Genomic DNA, 26,914 nt, shown 5'->3' with positions numbered 1-26,914 from the left:
TCAGAAAAGCTAGCCAACCAGAGAACTGTGACAAATAATAAACGGCTGTTATTTTAAGCTACTGGTTTTGGGTGTTTTCTCACACAGCAAAAGCAAACTGATATAGCACTCCATCCTAGATTCACTTTTTTTTTTTTTTTGCGGTACGTGGGCCTCTCACTGTTGTGGCCTCTCCCGTCGTGGAGCACAGGCTCCGGACGCACAGCTCAGCGGCCATGGCTCACGGGCCCAGCCGCTCTGCGGCATGTGGGATCCTCCTGGACCGGGGCACGAACCCGTATCCCCTGCATCGGCAGGCGGACTCTCAACCACTGCGCCACCAGGGAAGCCCCACTTCTTTTTTTTTAATTTAGGCCGTGCCAGGTCTTAGTTGCGGCATGCGGGATCTTTGTTGCAGCATGTGGACTCAGTTGCGGCACGCATGTGGGATCTAGTTCCCTGACCAGGGATCAAACCCGGGCCCCCTGCATTGGGAGCACGGAGTTTTACCCGCTGGAACACCAGGGAAGTCCCCTAGATTCACTTCTATTTTCTTTCTACATTCTCTCCCCAGATGACCTCATTTATTCCCCTGAGGTTTTTTGGGTTGTTTTTTTGCGGTACGCGGCCCTCTCACTGTTGTGGCCTCTCCTATTGCGGAGCACAGGCTCCAGACGTGCAGACTCAGCGGCCATGGCTCACGAGCCCAGCCACTCCGCGGCATGTGGGATCTTCTCGGACCGGGCCATGAACCTGCATCCCCTGCATCGGCAGGCAGACTCTCAACCACTGCGCCACCAAGGAAGCCCACCCATGAGGTTTTTTAAAAATTTATTTATTTATTTTTGGCTGTGATGGGTCTTCATTGCTGCCCTCGTGCTTTCTCTAGTTGTGGCGAGTGGGGGCTACTCTTCTTTGCGGTGCGTGGGCTTCTCATTGCGGTGGCTTCTCTTGTTGCGGAGCATTGGCCCTAGGCATGCGGGCTTCAGTAGTTGCAGCATATGGGCTCAGTAGTTGTGGCACACAGGCTTAGCTGCTCTGCGGCATGTGGGATCTTCCCAGACCAGGGCTCAAACCCATCTCCCCTACATTGGCAGGTGGATTCTTAACCACTGTGCCACCAGGGAAGTCCTATTCTCATGGGTTTTTTTGTTGTTGTTGTTTAGTTTTTTTTGTGATACGCGGACTTCTCACCGTTGTGGCCTCTCCCGTTGCGGAGCACAGGCTCTGGATGCACAGGCTCAGTGGCCATGGCTCATGGGCCCAGCCGCACCGCGGCATGTGGGATCTTCCTGGACCAGGGCACGAACCCGTGTCCCCTGCAACGGCAGGCGGACTCTCAACCACTGCGCCACCAGGGAAGCCCCTATTCCCATGGTTTTTAAGTGCTACCTTTATGCTGACAACTCCTAAATTAACGCTGTTGTTCTAAGTTACAGGCTTATATTCCCAATTTCCCCGTGCCACTTAAATGTCCCACAAGCATCTCAAAATTACGTCTTTAAATTCTCCCAGTCTTTCACATCTGTTAATGATACTCACAGCAAAAAGAGAAATCAAAGGGAGGGCAGCTAAGTGTCTTCCACTATGCTACCCCTTTCCTTAAACTCCACAATCACCAACCTTATTGATTTCATTTTCAACTATATCCAGTCAATTTTCAAATCACCATAAACAATTCTTGTACAAGTAACCATCACTTCTTTCCAGGACTACTCCATTAACTTTTCAACTGGTCTCCTAGCTCCTCCTCCAACACTCCTGTAATTTATGAGCCACTTAAAGGCCAAAGTGATCTTTTAAAAACCATCATGAGGACTTCCCTGGTGGCGCAGTGGTTAAGAATCTGCCTGCCAATGCAGGGGACATGGGTTCGAGCCCTAGTCCGGGAAGATCCCACAAGCCACGGAGCAATTTAACCCGCATGTCACAACTACTGAGCATGTGCTCTAGAGCCTGCGAGCCACATCTACTGAGCCCGTGTGCCACAACTACTGAAGCCTGTTCACCTAGAGCCCGCGCTCTGCAACAAGAGAAGCCACCGCAATGAGAAGCCCATGCACCGCAATGAGGAGTAGCACCCACTCGCCACAACTAGAGAAAGCCCACGCGGAGCGACAGACTCAACGCAGCCAAAAATAAATAAATAAATAAATAAAATTTTTTTGAAAAAGATTACAAATTAAGCAGCTTAAAATATTTTTTTTAAAAAAGCCATCATGATTCATCTGCTTAAAACCCTTCAATAGATCCCACTGCTAAAATTAAATCCAAGCTCCTTAAAAGGTCTTGAAGGTCCTGAATAATCTGCCCCTGTTTATATCCAACCTCATATCATAATCTTACCTCCTTATACACTATGCTCCACCAGTCTACTTCTAGTTTTTTTTTTATATATATAAATGTCTTTATTTTTTTATTTTTGGCTGTGTTGAGTCTTCATTGCTACACACGGGCTTTCTCTAGTTGCGGTGAGTGGGGGATACTTTTCTTTGCGGTACGCGGGCTTCTCATTGTGGTGGCTTCTCTCGTTGCGGAGCACGGGCTCTAGGTTCATGGACTTCAGTAGTTGTGGCACATGGGCTTCAGTAGTTGTGACTTGCAGGCTCAGTAGTTGTGGCGCACAGGCTTAGTTGCTCCACGGCATGTGGAATCTTCCCGGACCAGGGCTCGAACCCGTGTCTCCTGCATTGGCAGGCATATTCTTAACCACTGTGCCACCAGGGAAGTCCCTACTTCTAATTTTTTAATATGTCATATTCTTTCCAACTTCAAAGCCTATGCCCTTATGTTCCTTCTACTTATCATCTGATTAGCAGATTCATGTTCCTCAGATGTCACCTTTCAGAAAGGCCTCATATTCTCTATCACCTTATCTTTACTTGCATAGGATTCATCACTATCTGATTCTTTTCCTGATACTTTCTCCAACAACCCGAACAGTAACCAGAAAATAGCAGGCACTCAAATCTTTGCAAATGAATAAAAATTATAAAGAACTCATAAATATTATCAAGAAATACAATCTTAGAACTCCAACAGTTTACACTCTAAGCCTAATAAATATGATAATATCTCTATCCTCGTCTTAGGTTTCCTTCTTAGGTTGGAACTTCCAGAACTCAAATATCACCCTTTTCCCAATGAGACCTTCTCTAAACCATAGGTATAATTGTGACCCACTCTCTAGAACTCTCAACCCACCCTTGCCGCTATTTTTCTCTGTCATACTCATGACTTTCTAATGAACTGTATCATTTACTTATTGTGCACACAGACTGCACAAAAGGAGATATATTTTCTTCTCTGCTGTATCTCCAGTGCCTACAACATAATACTTAGTATACATTTGTTGACTGAATAAATACAGTGGACTATCATGCAACCACTGTTAATCTGTTTAATTCTTTATACTTACATAAAAAATATTCCAACATAAATTGCTTTAAAGTAAACATTAAATATAAACCTACATAGGTGCATTAAAAAATACATCAAATGGTCAAAAATTTTCTCTGGAGGATGTGAACACAAAGGACTTTCAAACTATATAATTATGTACTATGTTATGAATAGTTTAAACATTACTACACTGGGCTTCCCTGGTGGCGCAGTGGTTGAGAGTCCGCCTGCCAATGCAGGGGACGTGGGGTCGTGCCCCGGTCCGGGAGGATCCCACGTGCCGCCGAGTGGCTGGGCCCGTGGGCCATGGCCGCTGAGCCTGTGCTCCGCAATGGGAGAGGCCAGAACAGTGAGAGGCCCACGTACCGCAAAAAAAAAAAAAAAAAAAAAAAAAAAAAACAACATTACTACACGGATAACCAGGGGAGAAAGATTTTATAAACTTACCTGATAACATATGTCCTAAAAGGGATAATGTGCTGCATGACAGCAGGGATATGTAGCCATATTCTAATCTATAAAGAAACATAAAAATGATATTAATGATTAATGAATATGTGAAATACATGTCTTTAATTAAAAACAAGAACATTTAGTATTTTCCTGCCTCTAAAAACTAAATGTATTTCATCTATTTTGAAAAGGATAAACTAAGAAATACGACTGCACACATATCAGGTAAGTAATTTAACCTATAAACAATTCTAATCCATATACCTAAAATCAATCTGAAGAATTACTATCAGTTTCTTCCTGAAAAGGGAGAATCACCTATCCAAGTAACGTCTTACTACCTGCTACTCTATACCTCTTTGTATGGTAGCAACCCAAATACTATAGAACTAAATTATTTTTTTAATAAATCATCCTTCCTTCTAAAAAATATCAAATTACCTGATACCTGGTCACTTCAATATCCATCTAAGACAAATATATTTTATAGAGTCAAACACTGATCATCAACAACTATTTGTTTAATTAAGTTCTCACTGTAAGTATCCCAATCTAAGTTATAATGAAAGTTATAATAATCTGTTCACTTAATTTTTTCTACATAATATTCCAGCCCATTTCTAAATCTAATATGCTCATATTAGTTTTATTCTCATAAATCGCAGTTTAAATATCATATAAGAAAAAAATCCTAAGCAAATCATCAAACAAGAAACTACAATACTAAGCCTTAACACATGCAAGTAATACAAATTGAAAACAAATTTGTAAATACAGACTGCATGGCTTCACTTTAATCTATGAAACATAAGTCCTATAGCAAATACAATAGTAACGGTGAAATGCTAAAACTCTTCCCTCTGAGACTAGGAACAAGACAAGAATACCTTTAATTCAACTTAAACTGAAGGTCCTAGACAGTGCAACAGACAAGAAACCGAATAAAAGGCATAAGACTAAAAAGGAAGAATTAAAATCAATATTACTCTGAGATGATGTGATTATGTAAGTAAGAAATCCAAAATAATTTTCAGATAAACCTTTTTGGAATTAACTAGTTTAGCAAGATTGCTGCTTAGAAAGTTAATATAAGTAAATGAATTAATATACACACATATGTACATACATACACATACTATATTACATATATATAATACATGTATACACGTCTTACATACCAGAAAAAAATAATAAATAAAATTTTCAAAAATATTCTCTTTACAACAGCATCAAAAAGTATCATGCGCCTAGAAATTGTCTAACAAAGATATATAACATCTCCACATAAACACAGAAAATTATGAGACAAATCTTAAAGCATGTAAATAAAAACACATTTACCATATTCATACATTAGAAGACTCAATATTGCAGAGACACAGTTCTCCGCAAATTGATCTACAGATTCAATGCAACCCAAAAAGGTTTATACGTGGAACTTTAGGCACTGATTCCAAATGCAAAAGTCCAAGAAGAGACAAAACACTCTTTAAGAATGACAGAGAGTAGAGATATAATGCATGGTGACTATACTTAATAAAATGGTTTTGCATATTTGAAAGTGCTAATAGTTCTTAAAAGTTCTTATAAAAAAAAATTTGTTAACTATGAATGGTGTCAGACGTTAACTAGACTTCCTGTGGTAATCATTTTGTAACTATATAAATATTGAATCAACTGAAACTAATGTTATATGTCAGTTACATCTTAATAAATTTTTTTAAAAAATGACAGGGAGGTAGAACTTGCTTTACCAGATAGCAAGACTTCTTATAAAGCAGCAGAAATTAAGATGGTATGCAAAACAGCACAAGACTAATCAAATAGACTAATGGAATATACTAGAAACCCCAGACCCATGCACAAGAAGACAAATAAAGATACCTGATTTATGACAAAATGATACTTCAGAACAAATAGGAAAGGACTGTCTTTGCTATAAATAGCGACAGGTCCAGTGTCTGTCTATATAGAAAAGAAAATGAATCCTGATCCCTCACACACCACACACAAAAGTCAATTCCAACTGAACTACAGATCAAAATGTGAAAGTAACATAATAAAAATTCCAGAACATAGAAAAATATCTTCATAAGGAAGATTTTTTATCCATTAATGAAAACATTAACCATAAAGAAAAAAATTTTTTATAAATTATACACCATTAAGTTTGGTTAGAAAATAACTCTTAATGAAATCAAAACGACACCTCACACCAGTCAGAATAGCCATCATCAGAAAGTCCAGAAATAATAAATACTAGAGGATTTGGAGAAAAGGGAATCCTCCTACACTATTGGTGGGAATGTAAATTGGTAAAGCCCTATGGAAAACAGTCTGGAGATTCCTTTAAAAACTAAAAATAGAGGTACCATATGATCCACTCCTGGGCATATATTCTGAAAAGACAAAAACCCTAATTCAAAAAGGTACATGCACCCCCCAATGTTCACAGCACAATAGCCAAGACATAAAAGCAACCTAAATGTCCCTCGACAGATGAAGGGATAAAGAAGATGTGGTATACATACACAATAGAATATTACCTAGCCATTAAAAAAAAAAAAAGAAATCCTTCCATTTGCAGCAACGTGGATGGACCTAGAGATTTGCATATTAAGTAAAGTAAGTTAGGCAGAGAAAGACAAATTCTATAAGATATCATTTATAAATGGAATCTAAAAAAATAATACACATCAACTTCTGTACAAAACAGGAAACAAACTTATGGTTACCAAAGGGAAAGGGGGAGAGGGAAGGATAAATTGGGAGTATGGGATTAATAGATATGCACTACTACATATAAAATAAACAACAAGGATTTACTGTATAGCACATGGAACTATATTCAGTATCTTGTACTAACCTATAATGAAAAAGAATCTGGGGCTTCCCTGGTGGCACAGTGGTTAAGAATCCGCCTGCCAATGCAGGGGACACGGGTTCAAGCCCTGGTCCAGGAAGGTCCCACATGCAGTGGAGCAACTAAGTCTGTGCGCCACAACTACTGAGCCGGCACTCTGGAGCCTGTGTGCCACAACTACTGAAGCCTGTGTGCCTAGAGCCCATGCTCCGCGACAAGAGAAGCACCACAACAAGAGAAGCACCGCCACGAGAAGCCTGCACACTGCAGTGAAGAGTAGCCCCACTCACCGCAACTAGAGAAATTCGCATGCAGCAATGAAGACCCAACACAACCAAAACTATAAATAAATTTTATTTAAAAAAAAAAAGAATCTGAAGCTGTACACCTGAAACTAACACAGTACTGTAAATCAACTATAGTTAAGTTAAAAATAACTCTTAAAAGACACAAGAGAATTAAAAGCAAAACCAGAGTTGAAGAAGATATTAGCAATACATAAATGTCAGGCAGAAGACTTGTAACCAAAACATATAAGGAATCTCCACACATTTGTAAGGAAAAGGCAAACAATTTGATTTTTAAAACAGATTAAAAAAACTTGAACTGGGGTTCCCTGGTGGCGCAGTGGTTGAGAGTCCGCCTGCCAATGCAGGGGACACGGGTTCGTGCCCCGGTCCGGGAAGATCCCACATGCCGCAGAGCGGCTGGGTCCGTGAGCCATGGCCGCTGAGCCTGCGCGTCCAGAGCCTGTGCTCCGCAACAGGAGAGGCCACAAACAGTGAGAGGCCCACGTACCGCAAAAAAAAAACGAACTGACACTTCTTGAAAAATATTGAAATGGCTAATATGCCCACGAATTGGTGCTCAATCTCTTTAGTCATTTAAAAACACAAAAGCAGACCACAAGGAGATACTACTATTAGTTCATCATGAATCTCTAAGAGTTAGAATACTAGGTGTCTGCAATGATATGGAGCAATGGGAACTCTCATTCCTGGTAAGAGTGTAAATTAATACAATCACTTCAGAAAATCTTAGCATTAACGTGTAAAACTGAATATATGTATACCCTGTGATAAAGAAATTGCACTACTATATATATATGAAAATAATGTACACATGCACTAAAAGACATGTAAGAGAATGCTGACACCACATTAATCCATCACCAGTAAAACAGATCAATGTTGGTATATTTTTAAAGGAGTATTATACAACAATCAAAATGAGCAACTCGAACTACATGCAATATAAATCTCAATGTTAAACAAAAGTAGCCATACATGAAAGAATGCATTGTATGTGATTCTACTTATACAGTTAGCAAGAGACAAAACTAAATCACAGTATTTAGGGATATAAGCTTAAGTAATAAAACAAAGAAAAGCAAGAAATAAAAGTATGAATTGTGTTCACCTTTAAGGGCAAAGAGATGGGATAGTGACTTAGAGGAATCATAAAGGAGGCTTCTGGGGAATTGACAATGATTTGTTTCTTGACATGGGTAGTGGTTAAATGGGATATTCACTTTGATAAGTCACTGAGCCATACCTTATCATTCTGTTCACTTTTCTATATGTTTATTTCAAATTTTTTTAAAAGGTTCACAGATTCAATTATATATAAGATACATTAGAACGGATGAAAATGAAAATAGATACAGTGATACCTTTTATTTGGGGATAAACAAATATGCCAACGAACAAAAATTTAAATAAAAATGACAAGGGAAAAAATGTCAACATTGGAAAGAAATTTTTAATAGAAAGAAGAGCTACCATTTACTGAACCCTTAATATTTCCATTGTGATAGATGAAAAAAGTGAGGCTTATAGACATAATGTAATCAAAATTAGATATTACATCAATAAAAAAATTTTAAAAACAAAAAAACAAAAAAATTAGATAGTACATAACAGAACTACAATTCAAGCCCAAGATTATTTCTCTGTAAAATCTACATTCTTTAATCTACTATGAGGTATACCATTACAAGAATCAAATTCCATATGCTATTAATCACATAGGTCCTTTTTCTTTCCTTACTGTAAGTTTTGAGCTTCCCCCTCTTTGTGGTAACAGAGCTCTAGTAGCCCTTCTAAGTACTTGTTAAAAATCTCAGGAATAGGAAAAAATATTGTCTGATCCCCTTATAACTGCAGAAATGTAGGCAGTATTCTGCATCACAAAGCTAGTTTTGACAAAATGAAAACTTCACTGAACTGTCAGCGAACTCTCCTGATTAGTGTGAAAATATATGAAAATGTATAATCCCAGCCTAACTTCTGATATTAAATGGTCCTTGTTAGTGTTTTTTGTAAAGTAGTCTTAGGAAACTGACAGTTCGGAAATTGTTATTGTGTCTTCTGTTGTGTTACTACAAGTTTGCATGTCTGATAACATCTCTTAGGTAATAATTTGTCATATCTGTTTTGTAAAGCATATATTCATGAGGTTTATTAAGGCTCATTTGTACTTTTCCATTCATATTAATAAAATAAATCCCATGACTCTTAAATTCTTTATGCAAAGTCCTTAGGCTTTGTTATTTTGTAATTAATAAAAGGTGTCATGTCTGAGATGACTAACTCAGGCATCTTTGCTGAGGCTGAGGCAGGATACATACTATGAGCTATAACCACCATGCATCTCAGTGGGGAAACTTCTATGAGGACTCTACATTCTACTTCTGTAAGCTGTGCTAAATATTGGTTAACTGCTTTTGCTGAAAACCTACAGACCAATACAAAATAAGAAAACTACATATATAAAGATTTTGTTGTTATTTCCCTGAGGTGGCAGTCATTATTACTAAGAATAGATCCTTATAAGAGTGGAGTAATACTTGTGCAAAACTGAGAACTCTCCTAACAGTGTTAGTTTAGAAATGCTAAAGCAAACTTCTGAGACTGAAATAAGTGTATGGGCCTAAGCGTATTATCAGATTTGAACCTTAACTGATCAAAGTAAGAGTTTTCCTTCTTTGCTGATAACTCAGACTCAAGGCAAAGTGAGTTTTCCTGTGCTGCAAGCTAAAGTTCTAGGAGATAACACCACCTTCCTCATTAAGAGTGAGGGAATGACCCTAGAAAACAAACAGAATGGCTTGGTTCCCAGGAACTGATATAAACATGTTTTCTTCTGAATGTGTGATTTATTATAATCAAGTGTGGGAGAAACAGGTACTCAATAAGGTCAGGCCTTATCTACCTTACCATAAAAGTAGTTTATAATTCGTAGACTTTTTTGCTTTTCAAGAAAAGGATTGCCCTAAAATTCAATAATTTTTTCATTATTTGAATGTAGGAGTTTTTGTTCCTGTATGAAAGCCCATGGAAAATCAGGGATTCCCAAATAAGGGACCTTCAGCCTTACTGAAGCTGAAACAACATGGCTAAACAAGCTGCCTATTTCTCAAGAAAAGAAATGAGACATACAGAAACGACCAGGGTTTATCATTTACAATGATCCACTAAAGGAAACTACTCTGCTCTAGATCAACTTGTATGTGACTAGAAAAGTCTGAAATTTAAAGGCCTTAAAGTTTCTCAAAATGCAAAAAGGATGTCTATTTCAATTGTTTAAAGTGGCTGCTAAGTGTTTTCATATAAACTTCAGGCAGAGTGGTCAAAACTCCAAAAAAAGGTCAGAAATCATGCCAACACTTATATTGCTTTAAATGTCACCAGTCCCTTAAGAAAAACTCCAGACTCTGAAAAAAATAAAGTACAGGGTCTGCAGACAACTTAATTACAAAAAGAATTATAATTTAAGCTCTTAATTTGCACCAAAGTATTAACTGTATTTTTAAAAATTAGAAGAAAGCAAAATCAAAAAATATTTTTTTATGAGGAAAAGATGCCAAATGAGAGTTACCCAATCAAGATATAAAACCTTTGGTTAAAAAGTACATTATGTTATACTCTCAGGAAAAAAACAAACATAGATTATAGTATCCAAACAATTACATTATTAATTTAAACAGTATGACTAATTTTAACTTTGGTTTAATAGTCTCAGTTGAGTTAAGATAAAGTTATGCAAATTGACAACAGCCCACCAATTAGCAGTCACAAAAAGGCTGAAGAGAAAAATGAAACAGAATCCAAACCTCCAAACAGAATCCAAAGTAAAGGATTACTTTTCAAGAGATAGCAATAAGTTACCTGTAACAAGGCTTCCACAATAGACTTTTAACACCAAGATTTAGTAAAATTAATTCAAGAAATACATTTTAATTCAGGTTAATATTCCTGATTAAGGAAAACTTGATAAATTATTTTTTGAACTTTGGATTTCAAACTCAGTTATTTACCCTCTCTAAATTTAGGACAATTTAAAACTAAAATGTCAACACAGGATTTAAGTTCACTCAAAAGTCTGTATTTTATTCTTTCTCCCAAAGAAAGCCAAACTGAATAAAACTTTCTTTCAAACAAATAAAGTCAATCAGACTAACAGAATCAGGTTAAGTGTTAATAACAGCTAAAATAAATAGCAGCACCAGTCACTAAGGGCTTACTATGTATCAGGTGCTATTAATAAGAGCTTAAAATCTTAAAACCTCACAACAATCTTTTAAGGTAGATCACCATATTTATCATTCCCATTCTACGAATTAAAAAATTGAGGCTCAGGTTCAGAATTCAAATGCAATTGTGACTCCAAAGTGTATATTCTTAACCTACCATGCTACACTGCCATTACATGTAGCATGTTCAACCTGTCAGAAACCAAGGAATTTGGGGACTAAAAATGACCTTGATACAAATTAATTATTTCAAATATGGAAACATGGAGTTCCAGATACTCAATAAATTTGAGTGAAGCCAGTGTCCTCTCCAGTGTTATTTCTACACTGGAAACGAGGAAACAAAGTTATTTTGTTCAGTCTTTTTTCACCCTGTATTTTATATACACACTTGAAGTATTTCACAGTAGTTATTACTTAAGGTAACTCAGTTAATACAAGAATTCAGGCTTTGGTAAAGTTAGATTTAAGTATTGCTTCACTATTTTTTTAAATGATGACCGGAATAGAAGATTATTTTAGGTTAGATTTTAATACACAGGTGGTAAAATGTATTTCTTCTCTCTGCTTCCACACATATTGTGCTTCACAGTAGCTGACATTCACAACATTTGAAAGAATTATCTTCTTTACAAAGGCAAAAAGAAATGTTAGTTCTTCACTTGCAATATACAGGGAAGTCAGACACACTGTAGTAGTGCCCTAGGCTAGGCTAACCATCATTTAAGTAACCAAAAACTCTAAAATTTCCCAGTACAAAATCCCTGGCTAAAGAGGTAGATGGCTAAATTTATCTAGTTAACTTAAATTCATTAATTTTTTTTTTTTTTTGGTTGTGCCGTGCAGCTTGCAGGATCTTAGTTCCCCAACCAGGGATTGAACCCGGGCCACAGCAGTGAAAGCACCAAGTCCTAACCGCTGATACAAATTCCAATTTATTATAACAAAGACATTTTAAAAAAGATTTCTGTACTCGCTTTTTTCAAAGTATAATCCAGAAGAAAAGAAAAACAAGATTGTACATGTAAATCACTCATAATCTGGCTTTTCTGAACATAAAAATTCATGTTATTAAAATACTAGACTTTGATCTCAAGATTAAAACCAATTCCAAACAATACTTACATTAGATACAACTGTAATAAATGCATGTGCTATAAGAAATGGCAAAGTTTCAGGAGTTCCATATTCAAAGCAGTCCTTCATGAGAGAAAGGCCATTTTTCCCACAAAACAAACATACATAACGAAGCAAATGCAATGGTACTTCTACATCCTGAAGAAAAAAGAAAATCTATTATTTTAAAACTTATCAGGAACAATTTTTATTTTATTACCAGTACTGGAAAGATACTGGTCAGGCATAAACTCAAAAAGACTTACATGAAAAAGTAAAATTTTCCATAAACCTAAGAATGAAAAAAGATAAACACTTACATTCATATCACAGAATGCCCCTAATATGTTGCTTTCTTGGGTTGATATATCCTGATTTAAAAAAAAAAAAGAAAAAAAGGTAAATACAATTACATCACACTACTACATGACAATCTTTAAAAACTACAATTTTTTAAAGATTGATTTTATAAAAACTCACCGATTGTACAATTGCTTCTCATCATCAACAGCAGTATTCCTAACTGAAGCTAATATGATTCAGTTCTAAAGTATACTTTAACTCTTCTCCAAAGAAATCTTTCTATACTATATGCTACACATTATTTTGCCTTCTTAAACAAAAACCTTTCCTTAAATAATTGGGGTAATTTTTGAACACATTTTAAACTTAGTTAAGTGGTTTTGAAACTGTACTCGGGAAATCTCTAGAGGTATACTCAAAAGTTCCACAACGTGCTTTCCATACGTAAGATTTAAACTACCTAAAAGCACACTCATCCACTGTTGGTGTGAATATAAGCTGGTATGACCTTGTTGGAGGATAATTTGGCAGTTACCTATCAACATTTAAAATGTACCTTCCCTTTGACCCAGCAAATCAACTTCTGGTTATTTATCCTAAACAACTAGTAAAAGTAGTGCTGGAAAATGTATGTATAATGATGCTCACTGAAACTATTTATAACATTTCAAAATTAGAAACAACTTCAGTATCCATCAATAGGCTGGCTAAATAAAATGGTGACATAACCATCTAGGGTCTTACGCAGCCTTCAAAAATAATACGGTGAAATGGCATGAGGGATTATCTTTTTGGGATGATGAAAATGTTCTCAAATTGAAATGTGGTAATGGTTGCACGGCTCTATAAATTTATGAAAATAATATATACTTTAAGCAAGTGATTTTTATGGTATGTAAAGTATACCTTTAAAATGCTGTTAAAAATAAGGTGAATCAAAAAATAAATAAGGTGAATTCCACATGCACAGGCATATAAAGATAATATCCTGTATTTGTTAAAAATAGAATTTATGAACATGATCTAATTTTCATAAATTTTTAAATGTCTGAAAATATCTGAACTAATTTCATAACAATTTTTTTTGATGAGAGAATGGAGCAAAAGGAGAGATTCAAGGCCTTTTATTTTAAACTCTATATTTTGTATAGTCTATGCTTTTTTAGTCATATTGAAAGTGTTACTTTTATAATCAGAAGGTTAGATACTTTCAGCTGAAAAGTTAGCTGCCAAAGGAACCCATTCATTCTTTGCTGTTACCTGTTTTACATAAAGTTTGACTGCTGAAATAAAGTTTGAAAACAACTGATTGAGAGCATACATAAAACTCTCAGAACATTTCAGAATAATCAAAAACTGTCCTAAGAGAGGTCAAAACACTTGTCAAATTAAGTGTAATAAACCTCCTTAAATGTATTCTCAAGCCTCTACTACCAGGGCCACAGTTAAAGTTTTAAGTTATTCTTAGCAAACCTTTTGTCTTCAAAAAATCCAGAATATAAGAACTCCTGTGGTATTACTAAATACGATTCATGGACCAGATGAACCATGCTGAAATATCAAATATCAAATCAAGATTTCTACTGCCTAACATGAACACAGCTAGAAATTCTCCTGACAGAATTCTATTCTGATGTGCAAAATGTTACTCATGGACTTGGTTGTATCTATTTTAGCTACTCAGAAGATCTGTTTTACCATTTCATATTTCTACTCTGGATACATGAAGCCACTACCCTAAGGTGTTATTATAATCTCATTTTAAGTAGTATGCAAAGAAGTGAACATAGATCTGTTGGTAACAACACTAGGAGCAACACTAGGAAGTCTTGATAAAAGCTGAACCTTCTCTCAAAAGCTCTCATTATAGAGGATCCCTGAAAAGGTGTTAAGAAACCTATCAAGAATTTTTTAAGTTTTTGTTTTTTTCCCCAAAACCTCACATTTATTACATAAGATGATGCCACTCTCTTTCTAGAACTAAACAGAGGAATATGCCTACTACTTTAAAAGATACTCTAAAACAAAGAGAAATAAAGGAGTAACTAGAAAGTAATTCTATATCTAATTAAGCAAATGCTGCTCTATGATCTAACCACAAAGAATTGAAGGCTAGAAGATTAGGAATAAAATATTTGCATAAAAAAGTCATTGATGTTGGAATTAGATAGTAGTGATGGTTACTTATTAAAGTGTATACTTTAAAAGAGTAAATTTAAAACATTTAATTTTCTTTAAAAAGGGCGAATTAAAAGTCAGTAGAAAGTGGCAAGAAAAAAAAACAGCCTAGATTCAGAAACTTGGACAATAAAACAACAATATATGTATTTAATCTGCCAGAGCATATTATACCTACCTTTAACAGAAGGGCAAAGATCTCTCTTCTCTCTACAATTTTTATACTCATCTCGCTCTAAGAAAAATACTTAACACTAGAGCAATACCTCATTTGATAGAATTACCTATATTATTCAGGATTAGGAAAAGAATGCCACTGGCCTCCAAAAAACTTTTAATGTGAATTAATATTATGTATTTTAAATTACTACATCTTTAAAAATATTTTCAACTTCAACAGGAGGGAAAGAAGGATGGAGGGAGGAAGGGAGGAGGAGAGGCTTCAAGTTCCCATCTTAATTCACTATTGGCAATGGATTACAATAGTTAGTGACTAGTCTGAAACATTTGAGAAACAATGCAGTAGAATTAAGACCTGAATTCTAGAACTCTCTGAGCAATATGCTATGCAAATGTGATCAAAACTTTTAACCTTTGTAAGTCAGTTTCCTCTTACATGAAATAAGGATACTGACTAAGTTTCTAAAGTCACAGGTGTCAAAACACTAACACAGGAGTACTGAATCTTCTCCTAGAGTCTTGGTCAATTTGTGCCTCTTAAAAAAAATAAATAAAACCAAAAGTAAAAGGTCTTATCAGGAAAGGATGCATATAACAGTATGAAGGGAAGACTGGATGGACTACCTCCTTATAAAAAGGTGGAATTAAACATCTCTATAGTAAACTCTATAGCACTGCATAATAAATATTAGTTTTCTTAAGATACCTGTGTGTATGTATATAGACACATACACATAATTTTATAATATATATGTATGCTACACCAAGGATTTTTTTTGTTTTGGGGGTTTTTTTTTGCGGTACACGGGCCTCTCACTGCTGTGGCCTCTCCCGCTGCGGAGCACAGGCTCCGGATGCGCAGGCTCAGCGGCCATGGCTCACAGGCCCAGTCGCTCCGCGGCACGTGGGATCCTCCCAAACCGGGGCACGAACCCGTGTCCCCTGCATCGGCAGGCGGACCCCCAACCACTGAGCCACCAGGGAAGCCCTACATCAAGGTTTTGATCGGAGACCCTTTGAAACAGCTGGCCCTTAACATATTTAATAACATGGCCAAAGGACAGAAACTAGAAATTTTAGAGTATTTATAACATCTCATTACTAAGATATTAGAAACTTGGGAAACAGCTCTTATGAACAGAATATTAAAGAAGCACATATAAATTCTGTATAAGGAGATTAGAATTCTGTATAAGAATACAGAATTCTGTATAAGGAGACTCCTACTTTATTATATCCAAGAGTGGTTTTTATTAGAATTTTACCTAAAGTTATGAAGCCACTGCTTTCAACCAAGTAGTCACATGGAATGATCCTAAAGAAGAGTAACAATGGGGCATTTTATTCCACAAGGAGAAGTACAGGGGAGTGTGACTATGCCTACATTTGGAGATTATCATATTTGAAAATCATTTTTAAAAAACTGATGAGGAAATTGATTTTGAGAGCAAAATGGCAGATTTAGTATTGCTGTAACTCTACCAACAGATTTTTAACTGGAGAAAAAATATTTCTAAGACACTCTGCATGAATTTTACATATCTACATCCCTAACCAAACTATTTTTAGCATCTTTCAATTATCAATTTAAGGCATTAAAAACACTATTTGTGTGGTGTTCTTAAGATTAAATTTTACAGCTTTGCACAAATGGATCCCCTTTTTGTTGAAAAAGGATTCCAAGATGACATTTTTTAGAATGATTAATAAATATCTGATGTCATATAAGAGATTTATTAAAAGGTTTCTACATGGGAAGATAATAGGCTAAAAATTCTAGAAGACAGAGCACAGTCTGATTTAAAATATTCTTATGGAGAATTCCAATAGGGAAAACACCCACCTCCTGGGCTATGTTTTTAAATAGTCTCAATTCAATGTGAAAATATTTCCAGTAAAGGACAACTTTTTTTCCAGATGAAGAAGGAAGTTTAGAGAAGTCAGAATGGAGGTTATAGAAAAAATAAGCTGGAGAAAATAGACAGCCTTAAAAAAACAAAAAGCATATGGTAGATTTGTTAATGGCCACAACTCTACCCATTCCTGGATGCACGAAAAACAGAATGTACTTAAAAGTTTAAAATGAAACTTTACCTCTCCTCCTATCCAGAGATGGAGTCTACTTCACACCCCTTTGATCTGAGCTGCCCTTGTGAATTGCTTCAACCAACAGGGATGTGGTAAAGTTGATACTGTGTAGTTTCAAAGGCTGGACCTTTATAAGAGGCCTTACAGCTTTCCAGTTTTGCCTTCCTGGATCAATGCTAAGACTACAATGTAAGGAAGATAGTCTACCCTAGTAGAGAGGCCATGTAGAGAAAAATCCAAGGAGCCCTAAAGAGCAGCCAGCACTATCAGATGTGTGAATAAGACCATCTTGGACTTTCAAACCCATCCAACTCCCAAAATAAATGCAAGTGCCTAAGTAAGGCCATACAAAACCAGCAAAGAAATTGCCCAAGCAATACACAGAATCATGAGAAATAATTAATCACTGTTGTTTTAAGCGATTATTATAATACATTATCACATCACTGTTTCAATTCCTGCTATCTGTAGAAATAATGCCATTATGTAAATACCTAAGATGGGTTACTGATCTCCTGGAAAGGCTTGTATAAATATCACTAGTGGAGGAGGGAAGGAGGAAAAGAGGGAGGTGGGGGGGGAGGGAGGGAGTGAGGGAGTGGAAAAATATCACTAGTGAAATAAGTAAAGCATCTTGACATACAAAAGAAAATACTATTATTTAAAACTAGTAATTACATATAATTTGTTAAGCATTTTTTCTTTACAAAAGGAATTCCAAATTCTGTTAACCTATGTTTCTAAGAATGAAATTCAGAACTCTATGTGCTTCTTTTTCCTCAGTTATTACTTTTTGAAAGAGTCACAGTAAATACAGCACAGATCTACATCAGCAAAATGTCTATCACTGACAGTTTAATTTTATGAGCTCAATTTATAAATCTTTCCTTAATAGAACTATGCTGAGCAAATGTTCAACACAAGTTGCTACAGAAATGGTCTGAAGAAATCTGAAGTAATTCTTATAACAACAGTGATTTTTATAATTTTTTCCATCAATAATGACTATCTTCATATTTATTCATAAGTGAGAAATTACCAACATAACCATGACTTGGTATTACTTAAAATTCACAATACCTATTTTTACATACCTCTATAGTAGGATGAGTATTATGTTTGTAAGCAGTATATAAGGGAAACTGAATTTGAAAAATTTTTGCCACACATAGTAACAGTTTTTCCTTCTCATCTGTACTCCATAAACTAAAAGGATCAGAGCTCTTTGAAGATTCCTCCTCAGTCAAAATACAAATTCTTGTAGAGTTTGATTTTTTTTCTATTGATTTTTGTCTTTCTGTACTTCCTTCATTACACTCTCTTTCTATATTCAGTGGTTCTTCCGCTTGATTACTCTCATCTTGCCACGTGGAATCTATGTTAATAGTAGTACAATGTTTACAAAGCTGGTCCCGGAGCACTTGAACTTGGGCAATCACTAAGTTAATAAGTGCACACACTACTTGGTTAAAAATCTCCAAATGCTTATATTCTTTGAAGCAGCATAGACATTGCCTATAAGAGAAAAAAAAGTTTTCAATAAATCAATGCTTCCTAGAGAGGCAACAATTATATCTTTCTAAAAAGTAATATAAAAAAACAAATACTAAAATATCTTTTGAATAATTTAATTTCCTCCTTCCTGGTAGAGTTAGCACTACAATAACTTAAAAAGACAGCATCACACCAAAAACTGGTACTGGTAAAAAGTCACCATGTTAGGTCGACAGCTATCATCTTCAGTTTTATGTATGTATTTATCTGTCCCTCTAGACAAAGAACAAGAATTATGGCTATATCTTTGCTTCTCTAAGTACTAACTACTCAATGCATGTTTAACAAATATCAGGAAACTGGCTATAATAAAATACCTTATTAGTAAACCCAGCTCATTATTTTACATAAGGGATTTTGTTGTCAACTAATAAAAAAGTTACATTTAAAAATAATTTGCTTGGGACTTCCCTGGCAGTCCAGTGGTTAAGACTCCACACTTCCACTGCAGGGGGCACGGGTTCGATCCCTGGTTGGGGAACTAAGATCCCGCATGCCATACCACACGGAGCTGCTGATAATAATAATGCTGCTGATATAATAATTTGCTTGAAGGCTACTTAGGAGGGACATTCCTATCCTATCTGACAGATCAAAAGTGTTTAAAGAACACACACACAACATATATACACACACACACGCTCGCTCTCTCTCTCTCTCGCACTTCAGCTCCAGTAAAAAAACAAAAATAAATAAAAATAAGAGTCAGTAATTACTACATACAAATCTAGTTCTCTTAGACATGTTCAGTTAGTAGCACAATGCCTGGCATATTGTGCATAATCAAAGGGGTCTGGTGAATCAATAAGTAAATAATACACAGTACCAGGTTACAATGTATCCAATAACAGATGACAGTTAAGCAACTATCACTTAAAATTTGCACCTAGTTATATTATCGAAACAAATCAAAACTCTTATTGTACCAAATAGATCACCAACTTCCTGTATGACCATGTAAGAATAACTTCATTTCTCCAGGTGTGGCAAATTTGAAGTATGGCCACAAATTCTTTAATACTACTCTTCCCTTTAAAAGGTGAAGCCCAATTTTCCTCCCCTTGAATGTGGACTGGACTTAATGACTGGCTTCCAATGAATGGAATGTGGCAGAAATGACAGTGTATGACATCTGAGACTAGGTTATAAAAGACATTACCACTTCTGCCTTGTTCTCTTTTGGATCACTCACTCTGGGGGAAGCCAGCTATCATGAAAAACACTCAAGGAGGCCATGGTAAGGGCCACATGAGAAAAAACTGAGTCCTCCCACTAACAACCAGCACCAACTTGCCAAACATGGAAGTGAGTCAACTTGGAAATAGATCCTCCAGTCCCACGTAAGGTCATCGAAAGATGACCATAACCTGGCCAAATCTTGACTACGACCTTATAAGAAATCCAAGCCAGAACCAACCAACTAAACCACTCCCAAACTCCTACCCATAAAATAATTGATGATAAATGTTTGTAATTGAGATAATAAACATATCTCTGAGGATAACAAACGTTTACTGTTGTTTTAAACACTACTTTTGGAGTACCTTGTTACACAGAAATGCATAAATGATACATCAGGACTATTTTCTCCATGGCAAAATGAAAGGGATTTTATCTCTAAGGCCTCCTCCAGTTTTAAATTCTATAATATCGCAATTTCTACAAAAAGAAAAATAAACACATTACTCAACATTTTTCTGATGAGTAGCTTCTTCCTTTAAGTTTAGGAAAAACCAAGTTCAAAGTGAAGGATCATACATCTGACTATCTTTAGTGAAAATGAAATCTGAGTTTCCCCTCAAAAAAACAACCTTGAGGGGCCTCCCTGGTGGTGCAGTGGTTGAGAGTCCGCCTGCCGATGAAGGGGACACGAGTTCGTGACCCGGTCCGGGAAGATCCCACATGCCGCGGAGCGGCTGGGCCCGTGAGCCATGGCCGCTGAGCCTGTGCGTCCAGAGCCTGTGCTCCACAACGGGAGAGGCCACAACAGTGAGAGGCCCGCGTACCGCAAAAAAAAAAAAAAACAACAACCTCGAGGTCAGATTTTGGATTAGGAAAGCCAAAGAGCTAGTCAAATTTACTATAAAAGTGCAGTCAGGTATGGATCTAGAGATTATCATACTGAGTGAAGTAAGTAAGAAAAAGACTAATATCATATGATAATCACTTATATGTGGAATCTAAAAAAATGATACAAATGAACTTATTTACAAAAGACTCACAGACTTTGAAAACAAATTTATGGTTACCAAAGGGGAAAGGTGGGGGGAGGGATAAATTAGGAGTTTGGGATTAACATATATATACAACTATATATAAAATAGATAGGGACTTCCCTAGTGGTCCAGTGGTTAAGAATCCATCTTCCAATGTAGGGGACGTGGGTTTGATCCCTGGTCAGGGAACTGAGATCCCACATGCCTCAGGGCAACTAAGCCCACGCACCGCAGCTACTGAGCCTGCGAGCCACAGCTAGAGAAGCCCATGCACCGCAACAAAAGATCCCGCATGCTGCAACTAAGACCCAACACAGCCAAATAAATAAATAAAATCTTAAAAAAAAAAAAAAATCAACGAGGACCTACTGTATAGCACAGGGAACTCTACTCAATATTCTGTAACAACCTATATGGGAAAAGAATCTGAAAAAAGAAAGAAACACATACCATCATGAAATTTCTGAAGCCAAGGAGGGATAAAGATCCTAAAAGCTTTCGGGGAGAGTGAAAAGAGTGACAAGAAAAAGCTCAGGAATAAAAACAGCTCATACTTTCTCCTAAGTAATATTGGAAGATAAAATACAATGGAATAACACTTTCAAAATTCTGAGAGAAAATAATTTTCTATCTACAATTCTGTATCCAACAAAAGTTATCAACAAAAGTAAGGGTAGAAGAGACATTCTTTTAGGCCGGAAAGGTCTAAAAACCATTTGTCTCCCATGTACCTTTTCTCAGAAAAGATATCATCCTAACAAAACAAAGAAGTAAACCAATAAAGATGGCATAGAATCCAGTGAACTGGATATCCAATATAATAGAAAAGCAAAAGAATTTCAAGGATGATCTGAAGAGAATATAGCTGTTTCAGTAACCCTACTGAGAAATCAATACAGATTGGAGTAGGAAGATAAAAGCCAAAGGAGATGGAGGGAAGGTAAGAAAATAACAGATCACCTAATGATGTATAAAAATGTAAAAACTAGTACTAAGAAGGGCTGGAGAGTTTGGGAAAAATTAGTGATCCACACCTAGAAAATTAATCAAATGAAGAACAAGACACTAAACTCTATGAAACAAAGAATGAAAACAAAAGAAAAACAACAATTTATATCTTGTAAAATATAAAATGAACCACAGAATCTTTTTTGGCTAATAACTGAGCATTATTTTTGTTTTTAGAACTACCTCAAGAACTGATGTAACTATATTGAGAGGACGGGGAAGGGTAAATGGGTGAAATCTTTATATATCAGAAAAGGAAGTTCACAGATTATACCTAAAATTGACAGATAAAGCAACAGCAATATAATATTATTTCAGAACATAAAAGTTAGTATCAAAACCAACATCTCAAAAAGTTGAAAACAGAAATGGGGCTGAGGAGATAGGGGACAATGGACTTTTATATTATAGGCCTTTCCCTACCATTTTATTTTTTAAACTCTGTACATACTGTATTTGTACACCAATATCATACATTACCTTTCACTATCTGAGCTTATCCTATTTTCTTCTCAGTCCTTCCCATTATTACCCACCTGATAAAACTTTACTACCTAAGCAGAGTTATATACTGCCTATCTGAGTGGAATACGCTTACATTTAAGAACACACAATGATAAAAATTTCTAAATGACTAACAAAATATGTAGCTTCAATTAATAAAAATACTAACATTCACGAGGAAGCTACATGTCAAAATTAAATTATTTTAACCTGGATTCCATAATTCCATCTAACAAATCTTCGAATGGATCTAACATTTTCCTGGTCTGGTACTGCTGAACACATGAAAGGACTGTTCATCTACAGTATCCAACCATAGCGGAAGTTTTTTTATTTATGAGCTAATTTCTGAAAAACACTACTTTAATAGTGGTCAATATCAATATCCCACTGGTCAAATTTCTTAATTCCAAAATATAAAGTAGACCCTTAAAGAGTGGAGAACATACATTAACCTGTTCAAAAGCAATAGTGTCTAAAACTGTTATAAAAAATAAAAGTTTAATAAAACAATAAAAATAAGCAACAGCCTCAAACTTTAAGTACAAATGACAGGTGTGAAAGGTGAAATTTTTAGCCTGAAAATAGAAATATCTGACAGAACCTCCGCCTAGCTAGCACCCAGAATTATTTCAGGGGAGAAATCCTGAAATAAAGGTAAAAAGTAGACAGGTAGAAGACAACGAGGAACCTTGAATGCCTACTGAGGCATCTGCAAGATATAAAACATAAGCCTGTTTTGTAACAGGCTTTAAACAAGTCAAACAAAAACCAGCAACAATTCCAACAAGAAGAATTTTGCTGTGTGGTATCAATGCCTTCATCATGCACGACATTCCTTTCAGAGCCATGTATGCTCTTTTGCAAATTTATATTCTTTCATTTATTCTCCTAATATTCTCTCCCCATTCTCTGGATTCATTTTCCTCCCATTTCATTCCAATTTTCCATTCCAATATTAATAAAATAAAATAATGATAATCTGTTAAAGTAATATACATAACTAACTCCCTGAATCTTACGAACAAAACAAAGAAGTGGCAGCTATATTACTGTGATGCAGCAATTATTAATAAAAATGATGACATAATATTTGATGACACAGAGACTGATCATAGTTCACATGAAAAAAATCAGATTATAAAGCATACAAGTTTTATAATCACATTTTTGTAAAATTTTAAACTGTACTGTTCCCAATCTCATACCAAGGTTATACCAAAAGAAAGTTACCAGTTGTTACTCTGGGTGATGGCATTTTTTTTTTTAAATTTTGATTTTCTGTATTTTCTAAAAGACTTTCACAATGAGTATATCATTTAAATAGAAGGAAAATTATAAAATATTAAAGCCTTTGAAATTTCTATAAATATTAAATTCTTAACATATTGTTTTTTTAAGTGAACATTCTCCTTCAGCTATATTCTGGTCAACCAACATATTAGAAAAAATGATTCTTGATTATTGATAATCTTTTGAAAGTTAACACTTTTCTCCCAGAAAATCTACAGAGAACATTTTGTATGAGATGTCATGGATCCGATCCATTCGTGCACTAAGGTACATTTATGGACCTTCCATGGTCATGGGCCACCAAGTTAAGAATTTCTTTTGTAAATTAACTGTGCTTTATTAGTAGCTTTTTATTCCCTACAAGAACCACAGTCTTAATCTGGACAATATTTTTTGATGCCCTAGAGAGAAACAGGATGGGGGGAGGGCAGAGCAGGGAAACATGCAAAAAATTTTTACTCTAAAGCACTGTGATCCAACTGTGTATTTTATTGTCATTTCTCTCTTCTATCAGCATGAACAATTAAGAGTGTAACATTCTACTTTTTGGTACTTTTTACTATCATCTAAAAACTGTTAATACTTACTAACATGTGAATAGAATTATAAATATTACACACTATTTTCCAATTTGACTTTTCATGCCTTAGCTTATGTACCCTTCAATATATATTTCATTTTCTAAAATGTTTCAACAATTTTAATTAAAATAGGTATTTATTAAGTTCTTTGTCAGACACCTTGTTAAGTATTTTGTTTCTTCACAACCTCATGAAGATAGTAGTAGCTTTATTATTACTCATTTCACAAATGAGGAGGTAAGAGCTTACAGAAGTTAACTAATTTGTCATAATCACCTAGTACACAAGTGATGAAGCAGGACTGGAAGCCACATCTATCTGGCTCCAAGGCCATACTACTCTTAATCACTATATTCTGGAACAGCATGATATAAAGGCAGAGAGTCTCTACATCCTTTGATATTCTAATGAAGCCTACAAATTACTACCTAAAACTGTACATATCAAAATTTCATTTATGGGCTTCTCTGGTGGCTCAGTGGTTAAGAATCTGCCTGCCAATGCAGGGGACATGGGTTCAAGCCGTGGTCTGGGAAGATCCTACATGCCGCCAAGCAACTAAGCCCGTGCACCACAACTACTGAGCCTGTGGCTCTAGAACTCACGAGCCACAACTACTGAGCCCGCATGCCTAGAGCCCATGCTCTGCAACAAGAGAAGCCACCGCGATGAGAAGCCCATGCACGGCAACGAAAAGTAGCCCCCACTTGCCACAACCAGAGAAAACCCACGTGCAGCAATGAAGACCCAACGCAGCCAAAAATAAATAAATAAAAAATAAAATAAAATACAACTGGGAATTCCCAAGTGGTCCAGTGGTTAGGACTCCGTGCTTTCACTGCAGGGGGCACGGGTTCCTACCCTGGTCAAGGAACTAAGATCCCACAAGCCGTGTGGCATGGCCAAAAACAAAAAATAAAAATGTAAAACAAAACACAACTGACAAAGTTACTCTTCAAAATACATAAAGATGCATACCTCTGTGTCCAGGAATTGATATAAGCAAATATTTTGAGAGTATGTTCCTTTCTGAGCTGCAGTCCATCACCACCTTCTATATCGGATACTGAAAGAAAATAGAAAAAGTAACTTTTAAATTATGAATAAATAATGCCAAACCAATATTAAAGCCAACAGGGACTTCCCTGGTGGTCCAATGGTTAAGACTCCACGCTTCCACTGCAGGAGGCATGGGTTCAATCCCTGGCCAGGGAACTAAGATCCCCACGTGCCACAAGGCATGGCCAAAAAAAAAAGTCAACACTTGAAAAAAAAGCTAGATTTACAAATACAAATATTTCCAATAATTTTTTTTTTTTGCTTTCACTAAAGAAAATAAATCTTGGTTAATTATTGACCAATTCGATGCTAACTTTGTCTCAGAGTCTCTCAGGAATTAGAAACACTGAGTACTTCTAAAAGAAGGAATACAAGTGGGGCTAAAAAATGTTAAAGTCTTATTAAGAAGCAGTTCGACAAACCCTCATCACCCCCCCCACACACAGACAGACACACACACACCCACACACACACACACACACACACACACACACGATCTCTAAAAGACTATGTTTGCTCTCCGGAGATGTTGAACCAGAGAGAGCTGGGTTTTGCACAATCAGGTAGCTGAAAGCCAGGAGGTATCATACTGAAAACATTTAATCTCTCTGTACAGGCATTTCCTACTGTGTCATGTAAGCACTGCTAAGAAGCCTCATGTGATATAAAACCTTACAATAAAGAAAATGAGACTAACAATAAAACATTAGAAGCAGACTACTCAATACCTATGAAACTTTATAACCAGAACACTGACAAAACCAATAACTAGTCTGATTTAAAATTTAAAAAAATACTAGCACAGTTAAATCTCTACTGGTATCTGCACTAACCAGTGTCAATCAATCTTCTGCAACTTTAACCCATGAGGTTCATGCTTCATCTTTTGATATGAAGGTGCCTGAGGGCATTCAATTCTAATAAAGGTCATTTCCAAAAAAAATTAAACATCAAATATAACCATCCCCATAGCTCCATCATTTTAATGACTTGGCACCTACTTCCTTCTCCACACAGCTCTACAAAGTAGAAAACACAGGAGTCCCTGAAGGCAATAAACCAATCACTGTATGCACAAGAAGGCATTTTTGAGGAATGTCAGCTTTGTTACTGTTTTCTCATGTACCAGTAGGGTCCTCTCTTTAATCACAAGAAAGCTTGCATGAATCACTATAAAACATTAATGTGATGGGGGAAATCCCATATGAACCATTAAGATGTTCCATTATATTAGTATCATCCCTCTATTTACCAACTGCGTATGTCTTAATTTTCGTTTTAAAAAAAACCTCACCTTGTTCTAGATCAGACTATATACTCCATGTTGAGACTTACAGCACTCTTCCCCTACTCAGCTCCAGAAATGCTTGAAGTCCAAGTAGGAGGTTGGAAGATTTCTGTCTGATAATACTGACTAGACCAAGGCAGGTAAAAAAATTCTCTTGGGCAGAGAGAGAAGGAAAAATCACAGGGCAAAAGTATATGCCAAACAAATAGGTAACAAGGTAAACAGCACCTGAGGCGGCCCTGGAAGCCAAAGACACTAATGCCCATCAGGAAGAAGATCCCAACAACAAAACCTAGCAACCATGACGAAGTAAGA

The 26,914-nt window shown here is 36.0% G+C and overlaps 1 protein-coding gene across 9 annotated transcripts in view; it reads right to left on the bottom strand.

Moving 5' to 3' along the window:
- Positions 1-26,914, bottom strand: part of USP34 (ubiquitin specific peptidase 34) — a 231,689-nt gene that overhangs the window by 167,181 nt on the left and 37,594 nt on the right. For 8 of the 9 annotated variants that reach the window (XR_012325688.1, XM_073791350.1, XM_073791349.1 and 5 more), the window contains exons 2-6: positions 25,231-25,318; positions 18,191-18,611; positions 12,668-12,718; positions 12,357-12,506; positions 3,829-3,896 (exon numbers count right to left, since the gene is read on the bottom strand). Coding sequence is in view for 8 of the 9 variants with exons in the window: in XM_073791350.1 (XP_073647451.1) it covers positions 3,829-3,896; positions 12,357-12,506; positions 12,668-12,718; positions 18,191-18,611; positions 25,231-25,318 (778 nt within the window). In the remaining variant the exon portion in view is untranslated. The remainder of the gene's footprint in view (positions 1-3,828; positions 3,897-12,356; positions 12,507-12,667; positions 12,719-18,190; positions 18,612-25,230; positions 25,319-26,914) is intronic. The other variant, XM_073791346.1, reaches the window with a different exon arrangement.

The sequence above is a fragment of the Tursiops truncatus genome, chromosome 14, assembly GCF_011762595.2.
Source record: "Tursiops truncatus isolate mTurTru1 chromosome 14, mTurTru1.mat.Y, whole genome shotgun sequence".
Taxonomy (NCBI): domain Eukaryota; kingdom Metazoa; phylum Chordata; class Mammalia; order Artiodactyla; family Delphinidae; genus Tursiops; species Tursiops truncatus.
Note: the sequence above shows the minus strand (reverse complement) of the source record. Positions and strands in the feature narration are given on the sequence as shown.